General features: G+C 43.9%; 1 protein-coding gene across 1 annotated transcript; it reads left to right on the top strand.

The window, feature by feature from the left end:
- Positions 1–839: 839 nt before the first annotated feature.
- Positions 840–19317, top strand: PASK (PAS domain containing serine/threonine kinase; the record flags this gene model as incomplete). The annotated part of the gene is made up of 17 exons (XM_084211968.1): positions 840–900; positions 1064–1267; positions 1947–2176; positions 3265–3435; positions 4795–4935; positions 5489–5623; positions 6287–6571; positions 6935–7034; positions 8538–8712; positions 11247–12094; positions 12762–12943; positions 13441–13608; positions 14334–14459; positions 15073–15207; positions 16617–16816; positions 18066–18199; positions 19154–19317. 17 exons carry the CDS (start codon positions 840–842, stop codon positions 19315–19317), a joined length of 3459 nt encoding a protein of 1152 aa, XP_084068094.1.
- Between the last annotated feature and the right edge of the window lie 79 nt (positions 19318–19396).

The following is a 19396-nucleotide window of genomic DNA, read 5'->3' as shown; positions in this document are numbered from 1 at the left end:
GGAGGCGGCCGGGACCTGCTCCCCCTCCGCCGGCTCCTGGAGCCGGACGCGTTACGCGCTGCCTTCGGCCTCATCCTCCCGCCTACAAACCCTTGGGAGGAGCAGCCATCCCCCTGCGGAACGGCCTTCACCCGCAGCCTCCCGCCCCGGAGCAGGTCGGCCGCGCTGCCTCGCGGAGCGCGGGCACTGCGTGTGGCGGCGGCGGGGAAGGGGAGGGAGAGGCCGGCGGGACCAACGACCGCCCGGGCTCTCGAGCTGTTTTTCCTCCTCCCGCGCTGGCGCCCCATTTGCTCCGCTCCGTGCCGCTCTCAGAGCGCCCGTGCTCATTGGGTGCCGTGGCTGCTCAGTCCCGCCTGCCGCCGCTTCGCGCCCTCCGCCTGTGGCGGGCCGCCCTGAGGAGCCGCGGCCGTGCCTGGGACCGGAGCAGTTCGTCCCGACCGGTCCTGTCCCCTCCTGTCCTGTTCTCTCCTGTCTTCGCCCGTCCCGTCCTGTCCCGTCCCGTCCCGTCCTGTCCTGTCCCGTCCTGTCCCGTCCCGTCCCCTCCTGTCCCGTCCCATCCCCTCCCGTCCCGTCCCGGTGGGGGCCGCTGGCCGCGGGCCCCCGGCCGGCTCCCTGTGTGGGAGGGAGGGAGGGAGGCTGCGCTACTCTTGTTGATTCAAAACTGCCAGTGACTTTCCAAATTGTCCAAAGGTTTTGATCTCAAAGGCAGCAGAAAGTGGGGAGGGTGCTGGCCGGGTTCTCAGCAGCTCTGACAGAAAGAAATGTGTTGGCGGAGTCCTGTCGGTCACACGTGTCCGGCAGAAGGGTCTGGGTTGGGAGGGACACAGAAGGATCACGGAATGCAACTTTTCAGTGGAAAGTCCACAGAGGGATGGAACCCTCCCCTGGGCAGGATGTCAAGTCAGCAGTCAGCTCTGTAATAACCACACAGACATAGCAGGATGCTCAGGAATGAGCGTTTTGCTGTCACTAGCAGGCTTGTGGCTGGGTCGGAAGGCATCGTCACCTGCCAGCGTCTGTCCCTGCTGCCAGCCTGACTCTGTGTCCTTTGATTCTCTTGCAGATGGTGGCTCCAGAAGCGTGGCTGGCCACCAGAGTGTGATCATGGCTTATAGCCCCTCTGAAGGGGCCCTTCTGTCTTCATCAGCAGGCTTAGTCCTTACTCACTTGAATGACTCTGGTATGCTGAGTAGATCCTTCCCCTCGGGCAGCAAAAGCAGGAGAAGTCGCCTCTCTGGGCTCTGTCAGCTTGGAGCATCACTGCCTGGTGAGCACTCTGTGGTGAGACCGAGTTCCCAAGGAGCTATTGGGCACTTTCAGATCTTCCCCTTCCTCAAACCTAGAGGTAACTAACAGCAATATGTATCTTACAGGATGCACTTGTTCAGTGAGCACCTCAGCCATGGATTGCTGCAGGCTGGGAGAGCTTACAGGGAAAACATTACTGGATAGGTGCTCACTGAGCCTTTGAAATTTGTAGTGCAATCACTTGGCACTTTGTAGCCTAGAACATTGGAGTGGACACAGGTATTTCAGTGTCACATACTGTGAACAGTTAATTAAGTGGCTTCCAACTAATGCAGTTTTTAAAAAGGGCTTGAGAACTTACTGCAATTATTTAATGACTGTTTCATTTTTAATTAGAGAGATTTCAAAACATTTTAAAAACTGCTAAGCAAAAAGTAAAAGTTAACTAGTCTGGTTAAAACTCATGAAGGTTGGCACGTGGTGTGGACTAAGTTTATATGTTCCAGATTCAGAAAGATAAATTTATGAGAATACTTTCTGTTTTCTTTAGTTTCTCTGATTTTATTTTCTTTAAAAATCTAGAAGCATGTATTTTGGGATTACTTGACAGTTGCTTCAGCTGACAGCTTTTTTATTCTTTCTTTCATTCTTCTGATACTCCTGTTACAGCAACATTGCTGACCTTTATGTTTTCACAGGGGAGAAGTGGAGCTCTTACTGTTTGTCTTCCCTGACAGCTCGTAACATTTGTACCAGCAAAACTGGAAACTCATGGGCTCAGTGGGATTCTGCCTCTCTCTCTGCTTCCACTCCAAGTTCCTGCTCCTTTTTGCACACCCCAGCTGGGGAGGGATCCAGCCAGCACCTCCCAGCTGCTGCACGCAACCCCAACCAAGCCATCTTCACCGTGGATGCCAGCACAACAGAGGTACCTGCAGCACAACCTGCAGCACTGAGCTCCCCAAAACTGCTACAGGTTATGTGAGAACAGGCTGAAATTAATGTTTTTATCTTCTGTGTCTGCAGGGAATCGGTGTCATGAAGGCAGTTTGTAGTCTGCTCTAGCTCAGTGGTCTTCTAAAGGCTGATGAGTTTATTTCCATTGCAGGTTGCAGTTAGCAGAATACACAGGATAATAGCAGAAGCAAGGATGTGTTGAGTCTCTTCTCAAACAGGCCAGGGAGGTTGTGGTCTCCCCATTCCTGGAAATGTTCTAAGCCTGGTTGGATAAGGCTTGGAGCAACCTTGGCTGGTGGAAGGCGTCCCTGCCTGTGGCAGGGGGGTGGAAGTGGATGGTCTTTGAGGTCCTGTCCTACCCAAACCAATCTGTGATTCCATGTTTCTATAAGAATGCGGCTGTGGAGTGACATGAGGGAAGAAAGGAAGAGCAGAATGTGCTTCAAGCCTTCTCTCTGTAAAGCACCAACCCTGAAATGTGTTTGTGGTGGCACAAGATGTCTTTATCTGCCCCAGTAAACACTTCATTTGCACTGGGAGGGAAAGAATTTCTCTGTTCCTGTCCTGAGAAGAATCTAAAATTGGGTTCTGATGCCTTTAAAGAGCTGTGCCATGTTTTAGCTTGAACTGACAGTTTGGGTTTGCCCATTTTAGAGACACAGAGTCCCACCTTGCTCCATTGCACAGGCTCCAGTGTGCCAGTGACTGGGGTGATCACTGAACACCTCTGGGTTTGGATGCAATTTTGTGGCCTGCCTGGGCTTTGCTTGCAAATGCAACTTTGTAGTTTTACCTCCATGGATGTCATTGTTTGCAGTTAAAAGAAAGCAGGAAACGTTTCCCTAGAAGGAAAGCAATGTCTCCAAACCTCTTAACCAAAAAGATGTGTGGGCAAGGGATGTTCTAGAATAAGAATCTATAATGAACTAAGAATTGTAAAGAGCCATTTTATTTCCACCAAGATATTATAAGACATTAAAGCAACAACCTGAGGAGATGATGAGCTCTTAAAAAAAATTATTCTTTGTTTAGGTTTGGTTTTTTTCTGTTCTTTTCTAGATCCTAGTGGCCAATGACCAAGCTTGCAAGTTGCTTGGGTGCAGTAGTCAGGAACTCATTGGTCAGAAGCTGTCTCACTTGATATCAAAATCTGGCCAAGAGGCATGGGAAGCAGTGGGTGAGGAGTACCTGGAAACTTCTGAATGTTCAGCAGTGGTTTCAGGAGCTGTGGTATGTCAAATGTTCAAGGAAATGTTCTCCACAACATTAAGTGGTTTTGTAGGCTTTGGTTTGGTTTTTTTTTTTTTTTTTTACATTTTCTATATAATTCCCTGGTATATTTAACTCCTTGGGAATTTAACAATTGTGTCATTTACAGGACTACTTGGTTTAAAAGTTTGCAGGTGTGGGAATTCAAAGGGGAAAAGATGATTTAAGGGGACACCCATGAGAACCTTGTAGCTGTCAACACATGGAGTCACTGTGACATGAGCAAATCAGAACTTAAAGGCTATTAGATTTTTACAAAATTGACTAACAAGGAAAAAGTCTATTGTGGAAAATTTCCCAATTGTCTGGTCCTTAAAAATGTATTTAAATTTTAAAAAATATTTTATTTTGAAATGTATTTTAAATCTCAATTTGGATTGTGCTTATTATAAAGGTTGAAGCCATTGCAATACTGTGAAATGTCTGTGTCAAAACACCATAGTTAGTGCAAAAGAGTGGAATTGATATTTTGCCTAGAATGGGGTTATTTATAAGAGAGCTGCATGAGAAAATGTCCATATTATTTCCTTTTGCTGCTGTTGTGAGTTGCCACTAGAGAGCCCTTGGAAAATGAGCTCCTATTCTTTCTGGTGTGTTATTTGTGAACTGAAATTGTTGGTATCTCAGAGCCTTATCTTCCTGAGCCCTCAGCTGGATATGGGATGGGGGCAAAGATCCAAGTTTGATTCAGTGAGAATTAAAATTAAATGTCTGACAGAGGCACTTAATCTAAGCTGTTCCAAATACTCTATAGGAGTCACTGTGTAAATCATAAACCCATTCTGTCAAGATAATATAAAAATCATAAAAGGCTTGTGATGAGCCTTGCAGGCTATAAGATAAATAAATATTTTCTGATCTGAGAAGAATTTCTTCCCATAAGAAATGAAACTGCTGTTTTGCAGCTGAAAGTAAGGACTGTGTTACTAATGGGGAGTGTTCATTAGCACCATGGGACATCCCTTAAATAGGACGTCTCTGAGAGGCACTTCACACTGAGTACAAGGTGTTAGAGTGGTACATTCATTATTCTGAAGTCTTAATGCCTTTAGACTTCCTGAGGTGAGGAGAGATAACACAAAAGTAACAACATTTGGTCTATTATTTCCAGGCATTTTAATCTCTGTATTAAAACTGTATAAAAATCTCTGTATTAAAACTGTTTGTTCCCATAAAATAATAGTAAGTAGTCAAGAAATGGTGTTTTTCTAATAATGACTGGGAGGTATCTTAGCTCAGTATCTTACTCCTGTTTGAAATTTGTTCTAAGTAACCACAGTCTTAGTAAGTCATGTCTCCATTTCTGGGTCTGGTGGGAAGGTGGATGTTATTGGCCACCTCAGTGAGAAGATCCCTGTCTCAGTCTGGCTGAGGCAAATAAGAAGCAAGGACACCCAGTGTTGTGTGGTTGTGCTGGAACCAGTGGAGAGACTTTCAGCTCGTGTCTCCTTCACAGCTGAGGTAAGTGTTATCCTAACAATCAAACAAGATTGAGTTTGTGTGGGAGTGGAAGGTGTCTGAAAGGCAGCAGGCACAGGTTGCTGTTTGTGAACATGGACTGTGTGCATGGCAGGGCCTGAAAGCAGGGCTGTGCCTGCAGGAGCTGTGCATGGATCTCTGGTGAGGCTCACCCTGATGTGTTTGACAGCCCACACAGAAATGCACTCTCTCTCCTCAAGGGATGTCTTATCCTTCAGCAGTGTTGGTTTGGCAGGGGGTTGATTCTTTGGGGTATGGATGTCCTTGTGAGGGGATCATCTGGCTGAGGAACAGTTCTCTGAGGAGCACTGGACACCTCTGCCTCTCTCCTGGGCAAAGGGCAGGCTCCCTGCACAGTGATATGGGAATACTGTTTTAAGCTGGGTCTGTTTTTGCTGAGTGAGTTGTGTCCACCAAAGGAATGCAGAATGACCCTGCCACTGCTTAGGTAACTGCAGAAACCATTGTCAAAGCATTGAGTGGACTGTGGCTAAAATGTTAACATTTTAACAATCCTGTAAATTTTCCTCCCCAGGGAAACATTACATCCTGTGATCTCCTTTATGCTCATCTCCATGGCTACCCAACACTGGAAGCAGTAGTTGGACTCCACATAAAGGACCTGATTCCTTCTGTGCAGATCCCTCCTCTAGGCAAAAAAATCCCAAAGGTACAGTACCAGCACCAGCCTCATTCTTCCACAGCCTTCCCATTTGGGGTGCATGCTGCTTTCCCTCCTTACACAACAGAAAAGCCTTTTCAGAGAGAAGCCTGATTCCCCTGGAAAAGGGTGGGCTGCCTTCTTGTGGGGCTGCTGCCTGAAGAGTTCCTAACCTGGAATGAGAGCATGCCCTGACCTCTCACTGCAATCTGTCCTGGTCAAAGACACTTTTCTCCAATCCTAGCTTTGTAAGACACTGTGCTCCCTCTGTTAGCTCTTTAAGATTCCTTCTAATTCTTTAGCCCATTTCAATCATGTCTGTCTGAGGAGTGAAAGAATACCGAGGTCTTGCAAATCTGCCATGAAAATGGGCAGATAGGGAGTTGAAGGAGGGCTTCTTATGAATGCCTAATTTGTTGAAAAGCTGCAGCATAGACTGGTCTTCATCTTCAGGAGATTTATTTAGTAGTTCAGCTCTGGATTCCAAATCCTTAAAAAACCAGATGTTGTCCATTTTGATACTCACAAGATTGGTTCCTTTTCTTTCCCTGCTCCTTTTTCCTGGGAATTGCTGTGTCATTTTATATGAACCATGCAATAAACCCAAAACATTTGTTCAATTAGAGGTTTTGTTTGACTTTTGTTTGGTTGGGTTTCCTTGCTTTGATTCAGAACCTCAGGATCCAGCGAGCTGCAGGCCGATGCAGAGAGGGCACCATGTTTCCCCTCAGTTTAAAGCTGGAAGTCATCCATCTGGAGGAGGAGCAAGCAGTGCAGAAAGATGAGATTCCACAGGCAGAAGGCTCTCTCCCAGGCTATCAGTACTCTGCCACAGTTGTGGTTTTCTCCACCCTCAGTGGTGTGATCACTGTCCAGTCAGATGGAATCATCTGTGGCATCACGGATAGTTTTGCTTTAATGCTCTTTGGCTATGAGAAGAAAGATCTGTTGGGAAAGGTAAGATAAGTTCATATCCTCCCAGAAGACTGCTACATGTGGCAGCATACCCACTGGAATTGTGAAGCTGTTTTACACTCCTTGCCATCACAAAACCCCTGTGTTCCACGTGTTTGGTGAGTGAGGTGTAGGATGACATGAGAATTCCCATGCTGGAATTGCTGAGACTTGCACAGCTGAGGAGCTGCTATGGATTTCAAGTGGCCCAAAGCAAGCTGCACAGTTCTGTGCTCTCCACTGGTCATGTGGATCACTTTTGCCTGGCTGTCCATGAGAATCAGGTTCACAGACAGGGACTGTCAGCATTTGCCCCCATCCTGTGAGAGCTGGCTTTGCTTTATAAGGTTTTGTTCTTTGTTTTAGAACATTACATTCCTGATCCCTGGTTTCTATAACAACATGGGAAGATGCAGTGGCAGTTCTTTGCCTTTCACTCCTCTGGATGATCCCACAGGGACAGAAGGTGAGTGCCTTTTTGAAGGTGTCAGTGCCTGCCTTACAGCTGGCTCTGGCTGCTGTAACCAAGGGGAAAGGAGCAGAGACTAGAGGTTCACCCACAAACATGAGAACATTCTTCATAAAAGCAATGCCCTCCATGCACTTTTAAAATCAGGTTTCCACTATAACTTCAGGTCAAGAGAATTGTTCACCTAAGATTGAGCTTCTCTCTTCGTTGCCAAGAAGATAAAACTGAATATCCAGTTTGGAAATTACAGTGAGCATAGAGAACACTTTGTACTTAACAAGCACTTCCCTTCCCTCCCTTCCCTGCTAGGACCCTGTGGTATTTTAAAATGTGTAAAATATAGCTTTTGTGACTGTACTGCAGCAGAGCTGTAGCTACTTAGGATTAATATTTTAAGGGAAAAATCTGATATTCTGAATTGCCTTGTGCTGCTGACTAATAGTCAATGTTATGGTTGCTGTATTTCAATCAGGGAGGCATCACTTATTCCCCTGATGCAGTTTGCATCAGAATTTACCAAAATGTTACTTCTCTGAACACAGCATGAATAAACAGAAGCAAAGAAGCCTCGTGTTTCCATATCTGTCTTTTCCAGCCAGCTCTGCCCAACACAGAGAACACCAGCAAGTTCATGCTTTCATCCATACCACATTTTAGGCTGGTTTTATCTCCTTTTTTTCCCCCCCTATTTCTTTTTGCTTAGAAATGCACATCTGTGCTGAAACCATTGCACCCCACTGGAACAAAGAAGAGTTAGTAGACAGTGTACAATTTCTTAGGTAATTCTTTGATGAAATGATGCCCCTAATCTAGGAGTAGTTCAGTTCTTCAGTGAAGAAGCATTGTTGGCACTCAGCTGTTACTAATTAAACATTGTTGTAGATTCAAATCTAGATTTGTTCACTTATTATCTTCTGCAGCAATAATACTTGGTTTATTTCATCTTCAAAACTCATATTTTTCTTCTGATCTGTTGTCACTGGGGAAGGAAAGAACTTCATCTGCTCTTCTTTCAAACATGTTTTTTTAAAATATTTTTTTTAATCTTACAGCTTCAGTGAGTTACATAAATCCAGTCCAAACCTTTTCATTATATGGGTTTCGAATGGGCTGTATATATGTGGTTTGAGCTTTTTTTTTTTTTAATGCTGCTGCTGTATGATCATTTTCATTTCAGTCTCTTCACATTATTGGCATTTTTTTAGGCCTCTGAACTTCAGTTCCAGTAGCTAACATGTGATACCAATATCTGCCCAAGAGCTTTGCTAGAAAAGCAAATTTTGGCAACCCTAAAACATGTAGATTCCTGCATGTGGTGATTTCAAAGTAGAGTGGAATGCTTGTATTTTGACTGTTTTGCCTCAATCAAGGCTTTTATACTCAATTCCTTAGGGAAAAGACAGACCAAGGCAGTTCCAAGTTTATTTTTAATCCCTGTAGCCTCTGAAGCCTAAATATAAAAGTTTAAATTGGTGTGTTTTTGTTTCCTGTTTGGTACAGAGAGCAGCTTCTTGGCTGCATCTTTAGCACACCTTCTGCCAAGAGATGAAGAGCAGAAATTGGAGCAACAACACAAAGATGACAAATTAATACCTGATGAGAATAAACAAAAGAATGGGACCAGTTTCTTTTCTCCTCCCTCACCTCCTGAAGCAGCATCCACCCCCAATAATAGGTAGGCATTTCACAGACTGCATATTCACTTGGGAAAATGAAGAGCTGTGATGGCAATCCCCAGCAAAAGCTGATTTTTTCACCTGTTTGATGCCTGTGGGAAGGTGTAGCAAGAGCCTTCCATGCTTTGCTGTCTTTAGAATCTGAGTGCTGTTTGCAAGACAGGCTGAGCTGTCCCTGCCTTAGATTTTTATTTATATCTGCACAAGCTACCATTGTAAAGGTACAGAAATTCCAGCTCTAAAGGGGACCAAATGTTTCATCCAGACTAAGCTAATTAGCCTCACTAATAATAAATAGTGGATGTTTATCTCCTTCCAGCTGGTGTTGCACTGAAATCAGGTTACCTGGAGGGAATTCTGAGTGTTATTCCTTCTGGTGCTTGGTATAACTGTCAGGTCATCCATTAAAACAGGGTACTGTTTTAATGGATTTTTTCTTGTACAGCCATTTTTTCTTGTACATTTCCAGGTCTTTTCTCTGTTACAAGGTTAGAAATTCTGTAGAAGAACATATCTGATGCTCATGGCCCCACCTTAAGTCAAATTTTAAGCCTTCCACATTAACAATTCTAGCTACAACTGCTACAGTTGTGTTTTTCTCCACCACAGTAAATATTTACTATCCATTTTAAGGTACAGACTATTACAGCACAGATCTTGCTGCTTTTTAAAGTGGCTGCCAGTGTCATCCTAGTTTACATCTCTCATACTTGTAAGTAAGGACTCTAAGTGCTCTCCATTATTTTTCTATGCTGAATTTTTACTAATGGCAATGTTTGCAAAATACCTTGTGCCATGGATGCATTCTTAAAGGTACAGCTCTGCATTTATTTATTTCTTATGTATTTATATGAGCTCTGTAAAGCTGTGTTAAGCTTTTGTATTTTCCCTGTTAGAGATTTTTGAACATGGTATAATTCTGGAAATCAATGGATATTTTAAGCAAACACTTTAGGTGGATAAAAAGGTTTGAAATGTGATCATTTTAAAAATCATCACACAAGTGACCTGATGTAGATATTCTGCATACTTCCTAAACAGTTCCATTATTAATGGCCTAACATAAAACTAATTGATTTAGTCTAAAATATTACAGGTAGCTGGGCAACAGCTGTTTTTTCAGGGCTTGTGTTTCTGTCAAAGCATATCTCCAAAACCTGGTGGATGGAGACATCCATCTGCTGTTGGTCAGACAAGGCAACTTCTGTTTTCAGGACTGGAAGCATCCTGCTGAGGCCTGAACAGCAGGCCTAAGCACCAAATTGACTTAAAAGATGAATCTTGAGCATGATGCTATTAATACCATCAAAGTTAAAAACAGATGATCAAAACATTCATTTTAGTTGTTCTTAATGCCAAACCTGCTGTTGTAGAAACATTTGTATAACCTTGTGTTATACAAAGGAATATACAAAGGTATATTAAGGTATATTAAGGAATTGCCCCAACAGATATCCCTGCAGGTCTGTTAGTAGAATATTTTAGGCAAAACCCTCACAGCCCTGGCCCTGGCTGGTTGAGTAGTGGGCCATCAGAACCAGGTGTTTTCTGCACAAAAAGTCATTTGGGCCTGTAAAGCTGGATCCCTTTTTTGGGCAAACTTGGAGACCTCACCTACAAGTGGATGCACTGCATGGGGTTTTCCCAGTTGCTGGGAAGGGTTCTCCAGGTCCTCACTGAAAAAAGGTGCTGCCCAGCAATTGCAAACTCTGGATGAAGGTAAAATATTTAGGCAATTGCTGATGGATCTTTCTCAATCACTTTTCTTTCTCCTATACTAGTGATCAGATGCATCACCTTGCTTATTTTTGCTTGTTGCTAAAGCTGAGTGAGTAATAACCTTATTGTTTTATCAAATGTATCTTTTTTCTTCTGTGTTGCCTCAATATTAATAGTAAAAATAAGACCATCCTATCCATTGGTGTCTGTGCCCATTCCATCACCCCCATCAACTGGCAAAACACTTCCCATGTGTATTAGGGTTTTTTTTTGTGGTGGTAAATGGTTTATGATCTATATTTAGAAATGAGGCTAGAGAAGGAAATGATCCATAGGGAAAGAGTGCCATTTGAGTGTACCTGCTCTTCTTTGGTAAATTTGTCAGGATTTTGGATGCCTGTGCAAACAGCTTTCTGCCTTTTGCTTTTAAACTTGAAATAAAACTATTGGTCCAGGTTTTAAATAGTGACCATATTTAAATGGGTATTATAAAGCAGGACAGTTTTCTTGTTTTGTAATCATGATGTTGCTGATCACTTTGAGTCTTTGCTCTGAGGGCAGCCTTGCTACAGATGGCCTCTCAGTCCACCAGAGCCTTATCCCAAAAACTGCCTTGACACAATCAGAGCAGTGGCACAGTATAGAACAGTGGAAACTTCAGGATCAAATAATTCTCAAAAGATGCTCTCTGCAAGGCTCTCTCACATCACCTGACTCACAACAGTGGGATTTAGGTCAGAACAGGGAGACTGCAGAGAGAAGCTGTCACAGTGCAGGATCTCCTGCAGTAACTGTTGTTGCCTGTTTGTTCCAGACCAGAAGACAATTTAAATGCCCCAGCCTGTGGCCCAGTGAAGCTGCCTTCTGCAGCCACCTGTAACTCACCTGGAACACCAACACTGGATGAGCCATGGCCTGGGACAGCTCTCACCTGCAGACAAGACTTGAAAAGCCACATGGTTCCAGGGCAGGTGTCAAAAACAAACTCCATGTGTGATGCAAAACATTCTGACAACTGCCTGCTAAATGATTCTTTGCCCTTCTTGGCACGTGAGAGAAACACTGGCTGTGATGTTTGCTCAGGAAATAAACCAGGCTGCAGTGCTTCTGCACCAGGAGCTGCCACAGCCTCTGAAGATGTGAAAGAATCTGATCTGAACTGTATTTGCTCTGGTGTTGAGGTACTGGGGCTGAATGCTGGTGTCAAGGGGAACTCAGACAGTTCTTTAGGTGTAACTGCAGCTCTTGCAGGAGGATGCTGCTCTGATGCAGTGGACTCCAATGTGCTAATTGAGACCAACGGTGCCATTTCCACTCATCAAGGAAAGCAGCTGCTGAATGGTGCTGCCACAGAAGCTGATTCTGGATGGCTGGCCTCCAGAAGGCATTTACAAAACTCTGAGGAATCCTCCAAAGCATTTCCTGAGCAACCTGAAACCCTTGCAGAAACTGTGGGGGTAAAGTCACACAGAAATCCCCTGAAAAGCAAAGGTAGGCCTGAAGAACACTGTCAGTTCCTCAGGCAGCAAAATATGGAGATCAAAGTAACATCAACCCCAGTGAAAGAAGAAGGCAGGCTAAATGCAGCAGCTCCTTTGAGCTGGGAGATTCTGGAAGGCAGCTACATTGGGAATTGCTGTCACAGAGATGGTTCACAGTTCAGTAAGTAACACCTTGTCTCCTTCCCAAACTCTTATTGGGGTGCTCCTTTTCACCCACAGTTTTGCAGAGTGCAGGCAGTTATGGTTAGAAACTCACAGTGGGGAGGAAGGAAGAAGCATCTAGAAGGAAAAAATGGTATTTAAGTCTACCCAGAGGGTATCAGAAAAGGAGGTGGTATAAAATACAAAGGTGGTAAGAAATTAATCCCTACTGAAAAATCAGAAATACTCTCAAAACACAATTAAAAAGTTTGAACCTTATAACTTTTTCTGAACAGAAAATACAAACTCCAGTTTTGCTCCTGTAAAACTGTAAATGGCATTAAAATTGTATCATGGAATTTGCTTCATTCACTCCTTCAGCTGCATTCAGTAGCTTGTTGAATAAAATCCCTGGTTTTATGTAATCTAGAATAACAGCTGAAATGAATAATCACAATTGCACACTGACAAGTCTCTGCTGGAGTGGGAACTCTGGAGGTAGCTGATAGGTATCTCTAGAACAGCTCTGCTGGTGTCAGCCCCTCTGATGATTCTTTACTGAGCAGCTGTCCCCCAAATTCTGCACTTTTTGTCAAAAGCTCTGAATTTTGTCCTAAAACATCTGTGGTCTTGTTCAACACTGAAGTTACATTGTACCATTTTCATTTCCTCACCTGTTTCTGCAGGCATACTCTTTGAGGTGAAATGTGCAGAGCTGCAGGATCCCACTGTGCTTTTCTGTGTCTGGGTGGTGAAAGGCATTTCACAGAGCCAAAAAGAAGCTCTAGCAAAGACTCAGCATTTGCTTGCCAGCCTGGCAAACTCTTCCCAGTCTGTTGCTGATCTTTCTACTAAAAGTCTTGGAGAAGTAAGAAATCCTGCCTTTGAATATTGAGCATTTCTCTCCTTGTTTGACTGCCAAGCTGAAGCTAAAGTCAAGAAGATTTTCATATTAATGACATGAGTTGGTGGGGTGGATGTTGCTGTTTCTTCTTTTCCCTACTTTATTTTTATATACTAAAACAAAATCTCAATTGCTATTTTGTAACACTTCTGGTGTTACCTTTCCAGCCTGAACAGTGCAGTTCCAAACTGCAGGATACTCACTATCCTATATCTATATTTATACACACATATATATAACATATATATTATATATTTATACACACACACAGATATAAAACATATATACACACACACACATATATATACATATTATATATATAATGCAGTTCTACCAAGGTTTCCTCATTTTATCTATTCTTGCAGATGTGTATGTTCTTTTCAGTATTTATTAATTTTACAAATGTGATTCTGTGGCTGGTGATTTTTTGCTGCTGTTGTGACCTATATATCTGTCCTTAGGCCATCAGATCAGCTTCACTTTTCAACAATTCCCAAAGAGCTGAAGATCTTGAAGGATTAAGAGCATGTGAGGGAGAATATGCAAAAAATTACAGCACTCTCAATCTTATTGGCAAAGGCTCTTTTGGCTTTGTCTGGAGTGCCAGGAGCAAGAAAGATCAGCAGGAGGTGAAGTATTTCTTGTTGCTCTATTGCAATAATAATTTAGGATGAAAACTGAAAGGTTAGAGCATTCATATTCTGTTAACATTATACTGTCAAAAGCTTCTCTTTGGTAGTTTGGGGTTTTGTTTAAACAGAAATCTGTATGGAAACAGGATAGCAAAGTGCAAAATGTTTACATTGATGCTGTGTATAAATGTTACCTCAGACAACAGGTACAGAATGAGTTAATGAACTAATTAATGCAGCTAACTGAACCTGTTGGAATAAGTAGACATTAATCTGAACAGAATTATAGGTTTTAGTTTTCTGTTACTAAAGAGAATGGCAAACCTCAAAATCCTCAAAATGGGGAGTAGATGTGTTGAGATTGTGGCACCTCAAGTTTTTCAGGAGAAGTATTTTGGGTGCTCAGAGGGCAAGTCTCTTGCATGGATGTTTAGTGCTCTTTCCCTCCACTGCACCCATGTGCTGTAACTGGTTGATAAGAGAGCTGGCTTGCCAAACCTTTGGAATTCAGAGCAGCAATAAATAGATTCCATTTATGATTTATGTGTATCGTTTGGCTTCTAGGACTAAATCAATTTAAACACATTCAAATATACTCTGAGCTATTCACATGAGGTAACTTCCATGCCTCTAGTAATGTGAGGCACTAACAGATTTCCTGGAAATTTATTTACCTGACACTCCAAGGCATGCTTTGGCAGATGAATCTGTTGTCTGTGTAGGTTATTGTAAAGTTCATCTGGAAGGAGAGGGTGCTGGAGGACTGCTGGGTGGATGATCCTGACCTGGGGAGGGTCACTCAAGAAATTGCAATCCTGAAGAAGCTGCAGCACCCCAGTATCATTAAGGTACAGTGGCTGGGAACTGATGCAGTTTGCACTGCACCAGGTGGTTTGGTTGCATCCTGGGTGTCTGGTGTTCCTCTTCAGGAGTGAAGTGTCCTCTACTGAATCTGCCTTTTCAGGAGAGAAAGGAACCTGTTTATTCTGCTTTGTTTTGGAAGGTGTGTCACAGCAGATTGTTGCTTGCTTCCACACTTTTACCCCAAACTGATCTGAAGATGGGATTCTTAACAGAAAAAAAGCTATTTCAAGATAAGATGCATATCTTGGAAGTGTGATGTCACATCTGAACATGTACTAGTTCAGTAAATAATCTGGACACATCTTGTTTCATACTCTTTGTTTTGAGGTTGCTGATTTTGGTTTAGGAGATGGTGGTGGTTGGTTGGTTGGTTTTTTTTCTTCAGAAAGAGAATTCCTCTCAGATTTTATTCTGCTCCAGTTTTAATCCTGTCCTCTTTTCTGGAAACATTTGTGCTCAGTGAAATGAGACTTTAAAGATTATAACATACACCAATTAAATCTCCAAGAGGAGAACAGTGTTTGTTAAAAAAAAAAAAAAAGGAAAAGGCACTTTTTGAGGATGAAGCACATGATTAAACAGGTCTTTTATTTATAGGTGCTGGATGTATTTGAAAATGAATGCTTCTTCCAGCTGGTGATGGAGAAGCATGGATCTGGTCTGGACCTCTTTACATTTATTGATAACCAGCCCAACTTGGATGAGCCATTAGCAAGTTACATATTCAGACAGGTGAGAGCAGAATTGCTACATGCAGGTGAGAATTGGTTAATGTAAGAACCAGGATTCTGTTCCACTTAATACTGGTTGATCAGCTGGCACTAGAGCTCAATACCTGCAGAACCTTTCCTCACCATTCTGTAGAGCTGATTGAAATGCTGCTAATTGAAATGCTGCTAATTGAAACCTTAACCTTGTTAAGGTTTACTTAGAAACAACAAAAAAGCCTCTCCAGGACCTTCCTGCCTGTGAGGGTTTCCTCTGGAGCCATGAGCCCTCAGCTGTTACCAGGACAGCTCACAGCCCCTGTCACCCAGACACCATCACTCACATTTCCTCTGACGAAGGAGGAAAACTCACAGAAGCTGCCCCAAGCCTGCAGAAAGCCACGTTTTCACTTACTTCAGTGCTTAGTTTAGATTGGTTACAGGAGTTAAGAGCTCTGCTCTTTAAATGAAGAAATTATATTGGATTTTAAGGTGGCATAATGCAAAGTAACTCAGGGTAGTTTCCCATGAGTCAGGAGCTTGCCTGAGGGCTGAACTGTCCTTTGTTTAGTGAGTTAACCACAGCAGCAGTCCCCAGGTAATTTCCCCTCACGAGTTTTGGAGTAAATTCCTTGCTGTAGGGTATGCAGGAATTGCTGTGCATGTGATAACCCCCCCCCACACACCCTTGCTGTGCCCACCCTGCCCTCACCTGGGGTGCTGATGGAAGATGGAAGCCAAAGGTGTCCCTTTAGCCTTGTGATGGATCAGCCCTTTCCCTAACCCAGCCTGGGGTTTGCAAGGCTGAATTGTTCCCTCAGATCTGCACTGCATTTCTCTGCAGAGGCAGATTTGTATTATAAATAGAAACTTTTCTCCCTCAGCCATCTGCTTTTCTTGTTAAAAACATTGTAGGAGTCAGGATCATCTCCAAGGTGATATCATTCTCATATTATCCTTAATTATGGCATTAAAGCATGAATCGTGCAGGAAAAAGAATGGAGTTGAGCAGTGACTGTGTTATTTATACCCAACTTGGCTCTCAAATGCTTTGTCATCCTGCAGCATGGAAGGCACACAGTAATATCCTTCTGGAGAAACCAAAGGACCCTCCAAATGAAGCTGGGATAAAAATAGAGTAACTTGCAGGATTGTGGCTCCAATGCTCTCAATCACATCCTGACTGCAGCATCCCCTCCTCCTGCACATCTGTGAGATGAAAGCAGCAAAGGCTCTTTAAAGTGTCTCTTCCAAGAGCACTGCAGCAGTGATGACAGGCAGGCCTGAGGCCATTTCAGTTTCCATAATTAGGATGTAAATCTTGTTTAGGCAGTGTCAAAACAAGCCAAAATGTGACTCTGGGAAAGCTGTGATGCTCCATCAATTATTCAGGGACTCTATGTAGTAACACCCAGTTCCTTCTGTCTCTTCCAGCTTGTATCAGCTGTTGGGTATCTCCACTGCAGGAACATCCTTCACAGAGATATCAAGGATGAAAATATTGTCATTGCTGAAGATTTCACAATTAAATTAGTGGATTTTGGTTCAGCTGCCTACCTGGAACCTGGGAAATTATTTTATACCTTCTGTGGGACAATTGAATACTGCTCACCAGAAGTGCTGTCTGGCAAACCGTATGTCACCCTCTGAAAAGTCATTTTTGTGCCATCACACCAAAAATAACCCACGTGGGCAGGGCTGGGATAGAGAAGCCAAGCTGCTGTGCCATTGGAATGCTGCTAGAGTATCCAACCACAGGAGATGCAGCGAGATTTAAGGCACTGCAGTGGCAGAAATCACTGTGAAGGGCTGAGTGCATACAAAGTAGGGCACTCTAGGGACAAAAATCAAGATGTAAAAGCTTGAATATGTACAAAGGTGTTTCTAAAACTGTTGTCAGGCTTTCTCTAGCAAAAGCTGCTCTTTCAGAGAGGTGGAGTAAGCAGGTATTGCTGTTGATTGCACCTTCTCCCTGCATGTCTGTGCTTTGTACCCTCCCACTCTCATCCTCTCTGTTCTCTTTTCTACATGCTTCCCTCTATTTGAATTTCTGCAGTTTGATCCTTGTTCATCTCCCCACTGATTTTTGTACTCCTTGGGACTCAAGAATTCTTCCCTTGAAGCTTCTCTTGCTGCTGTTTTGGATGTGCTGCCGAAATCTTGGCTCTCTTCCCTTTTCTCTCCCTCTCCAAGTGCTCTGTACCTGGCAGGTGGTGCTCCACAAGGAAGCCTCCCCATCCCAGGGGATTTTACAATTTTACAGTAATTTTTACAATTACTGCTGTAATGGATGGATCTTGCTCCTGCTTCACAGCTGTTTCCATGGGTCCTCCTCCTAAAGGAGTGGGGGGAGAAGCAATGCAAGGAGGAGAGGAAATTCCTGCTGGGAATGAGATGAAAGGTGAAGCAAGCAGCTCTGCCCTGGGAGTTCCACCTCTTACTGTGTGAAGGAACTGTCATTTTTAGTCAGTTGGAATTGAGATAGTTAATAGTTTTTTCCAAGTAACTTTTGTTTTGAAAGGGCTGGGAGGATGTGTTTGCTCTTGCAGTTAAATATTTGCTTGACAGTTTTGGCTGATGATGAAGAAGGTGGAGGGGTAAGTTCTTGTCACCAGCTTACATGTGTGGAAGTCTGAGTGCATGTTACACCTCATACTCATCAACAGAAACTGGTTGGCTGTTCTGTGGTTGGTTTTAGTTCCTGCAGGAGGATAATGCAGACTCTTCAAACACATGAGAACCTTCTTAGAATTCCCACAAATTTCCTATGTTAAAATAAAAATTAGAAGCAAGGGCTTTCAAGGCCCATTTTTTCTTTTCACTTTCTTTAGCATACAGCTCTGTAGTTGCAATCTGAGTTGAAGCAAGCTTATCCCTGCACAGGTACCATGGCCCTGAGCTGGAGATGTGGTCGCTTGGCATCACCCTTTACACCCTGGTGCTGGGGGAGAATCCCTTCTGTGAGCTGGAGGAGGCCTTGGCAGCTGTCCTGAGTCCTCCCCGCCCCGTGTCAGAAGGTGAGCTTGTCTTGGTTTGCAAAGACAGGAGTCTGCTAAGGAAGGCAGGAGCCTCCCCTGAAATGGAAAATATAAACCCCCTCCCTCTGAATTGTTATACATTTAAAACTAAGGGGGGCTTTTAGGCAAAAATATGGGAGCAGGAATAACAGTTCTTTATTAGAACTTTTTATTCTATTTTTCTTCCCTATTTTATTAGGGAAGAAAATAAAAAGATAGAATAAACAATGCAGTAAACTAAAACAGCACTGGCAGTGTCAGAACTCACCCTGACACGCTGTGGGTCAGGGTGTTGGCAGCACTGCCATTGGAATTGTGGCTGCAGCCCTCCTGCAGTGCCAGGGGTGGTTCTGCTGGAGCAGGGATCCTGTAGAAGGGTGCAGAATCCTCTGAAGATCCAGTGGCAGAGGCAGCTGCTGTTCCTCTGGGAATCCAGTGGAGAGGCTGTGCTGGTGTTCCAGAATCTCCAGATTATATCCAGGTAGGAATGCTTGGCTCCTGCCCCTGGGCTCACATCTCCCAGTGGGATGCTGTAGTTCTTATCAGCCATGCAGGGACATTCAATCCCTGTTATCAGCAGGGGTCCCCCAGGAGGGAGGACTGGGTGTGGAAGAGAAAAGGAAAACTGCCCACTGAACTGAAGACATCTGCCACGCAGATGGCAAATAGAACACGATTGGCTTGGCAATCCAGGACAGAGCTCTTAAGGACAGAGCTCTTCCCATTTGCTTTTCAAGAGGAGCAGATCTCCTGGGAAAGTATAAGCAGTGTCTTTTCACCTGAAATAAAGGGGAAGACTGAAAAAGTGCTCCCTAATGTGCTCTGTGATGATTTGGAAAGCTGCTCAGTGCAGCAGAGTTTGGGAGATTTGTCATTCTTTGAACACAGACTGTGTCTCTCATTCCCAACCTCCCTAAACTCCAGCCTGAGCCATCCTCTGCTGTCTCTGCCCAGGTCTCATGGATCTGCTGGCCGGGCTCCTGCACCCCGTTCCAGAGCAGCGCATGACCCTGGCCAGGCTGGTAGAGGCTCCTTGGCTGCGCCAGCCCGTGAACCTGGCAGATTACAGCTGGCAGGAGGTGTTTGCCTCTGCTGAGCCAGCTGACACCTCGCTCTAAAGCCTTCTTCATCTAGGAACAGCTTAAAGAAGTCTGAGCTCTGTTAGCAGGATAGGTCCCATTGGAGGGTTACCTGCTG

The sequence above is a fragment of the Fringilla coelebs genome (assembly GCF_963513975.1).
Source record: "Fringilla coelebs genome assembly, chromosome: 10".
Taxonomy (NCBI): Eukaryota; Metazoa; Chordata; class Aves; order Passeriformes; family Fringillidae; genus Fringilla; species Fringilla coelebs.
This window is presented reverse-complemented; position numbering and strand designations above follow the sequence as displayed.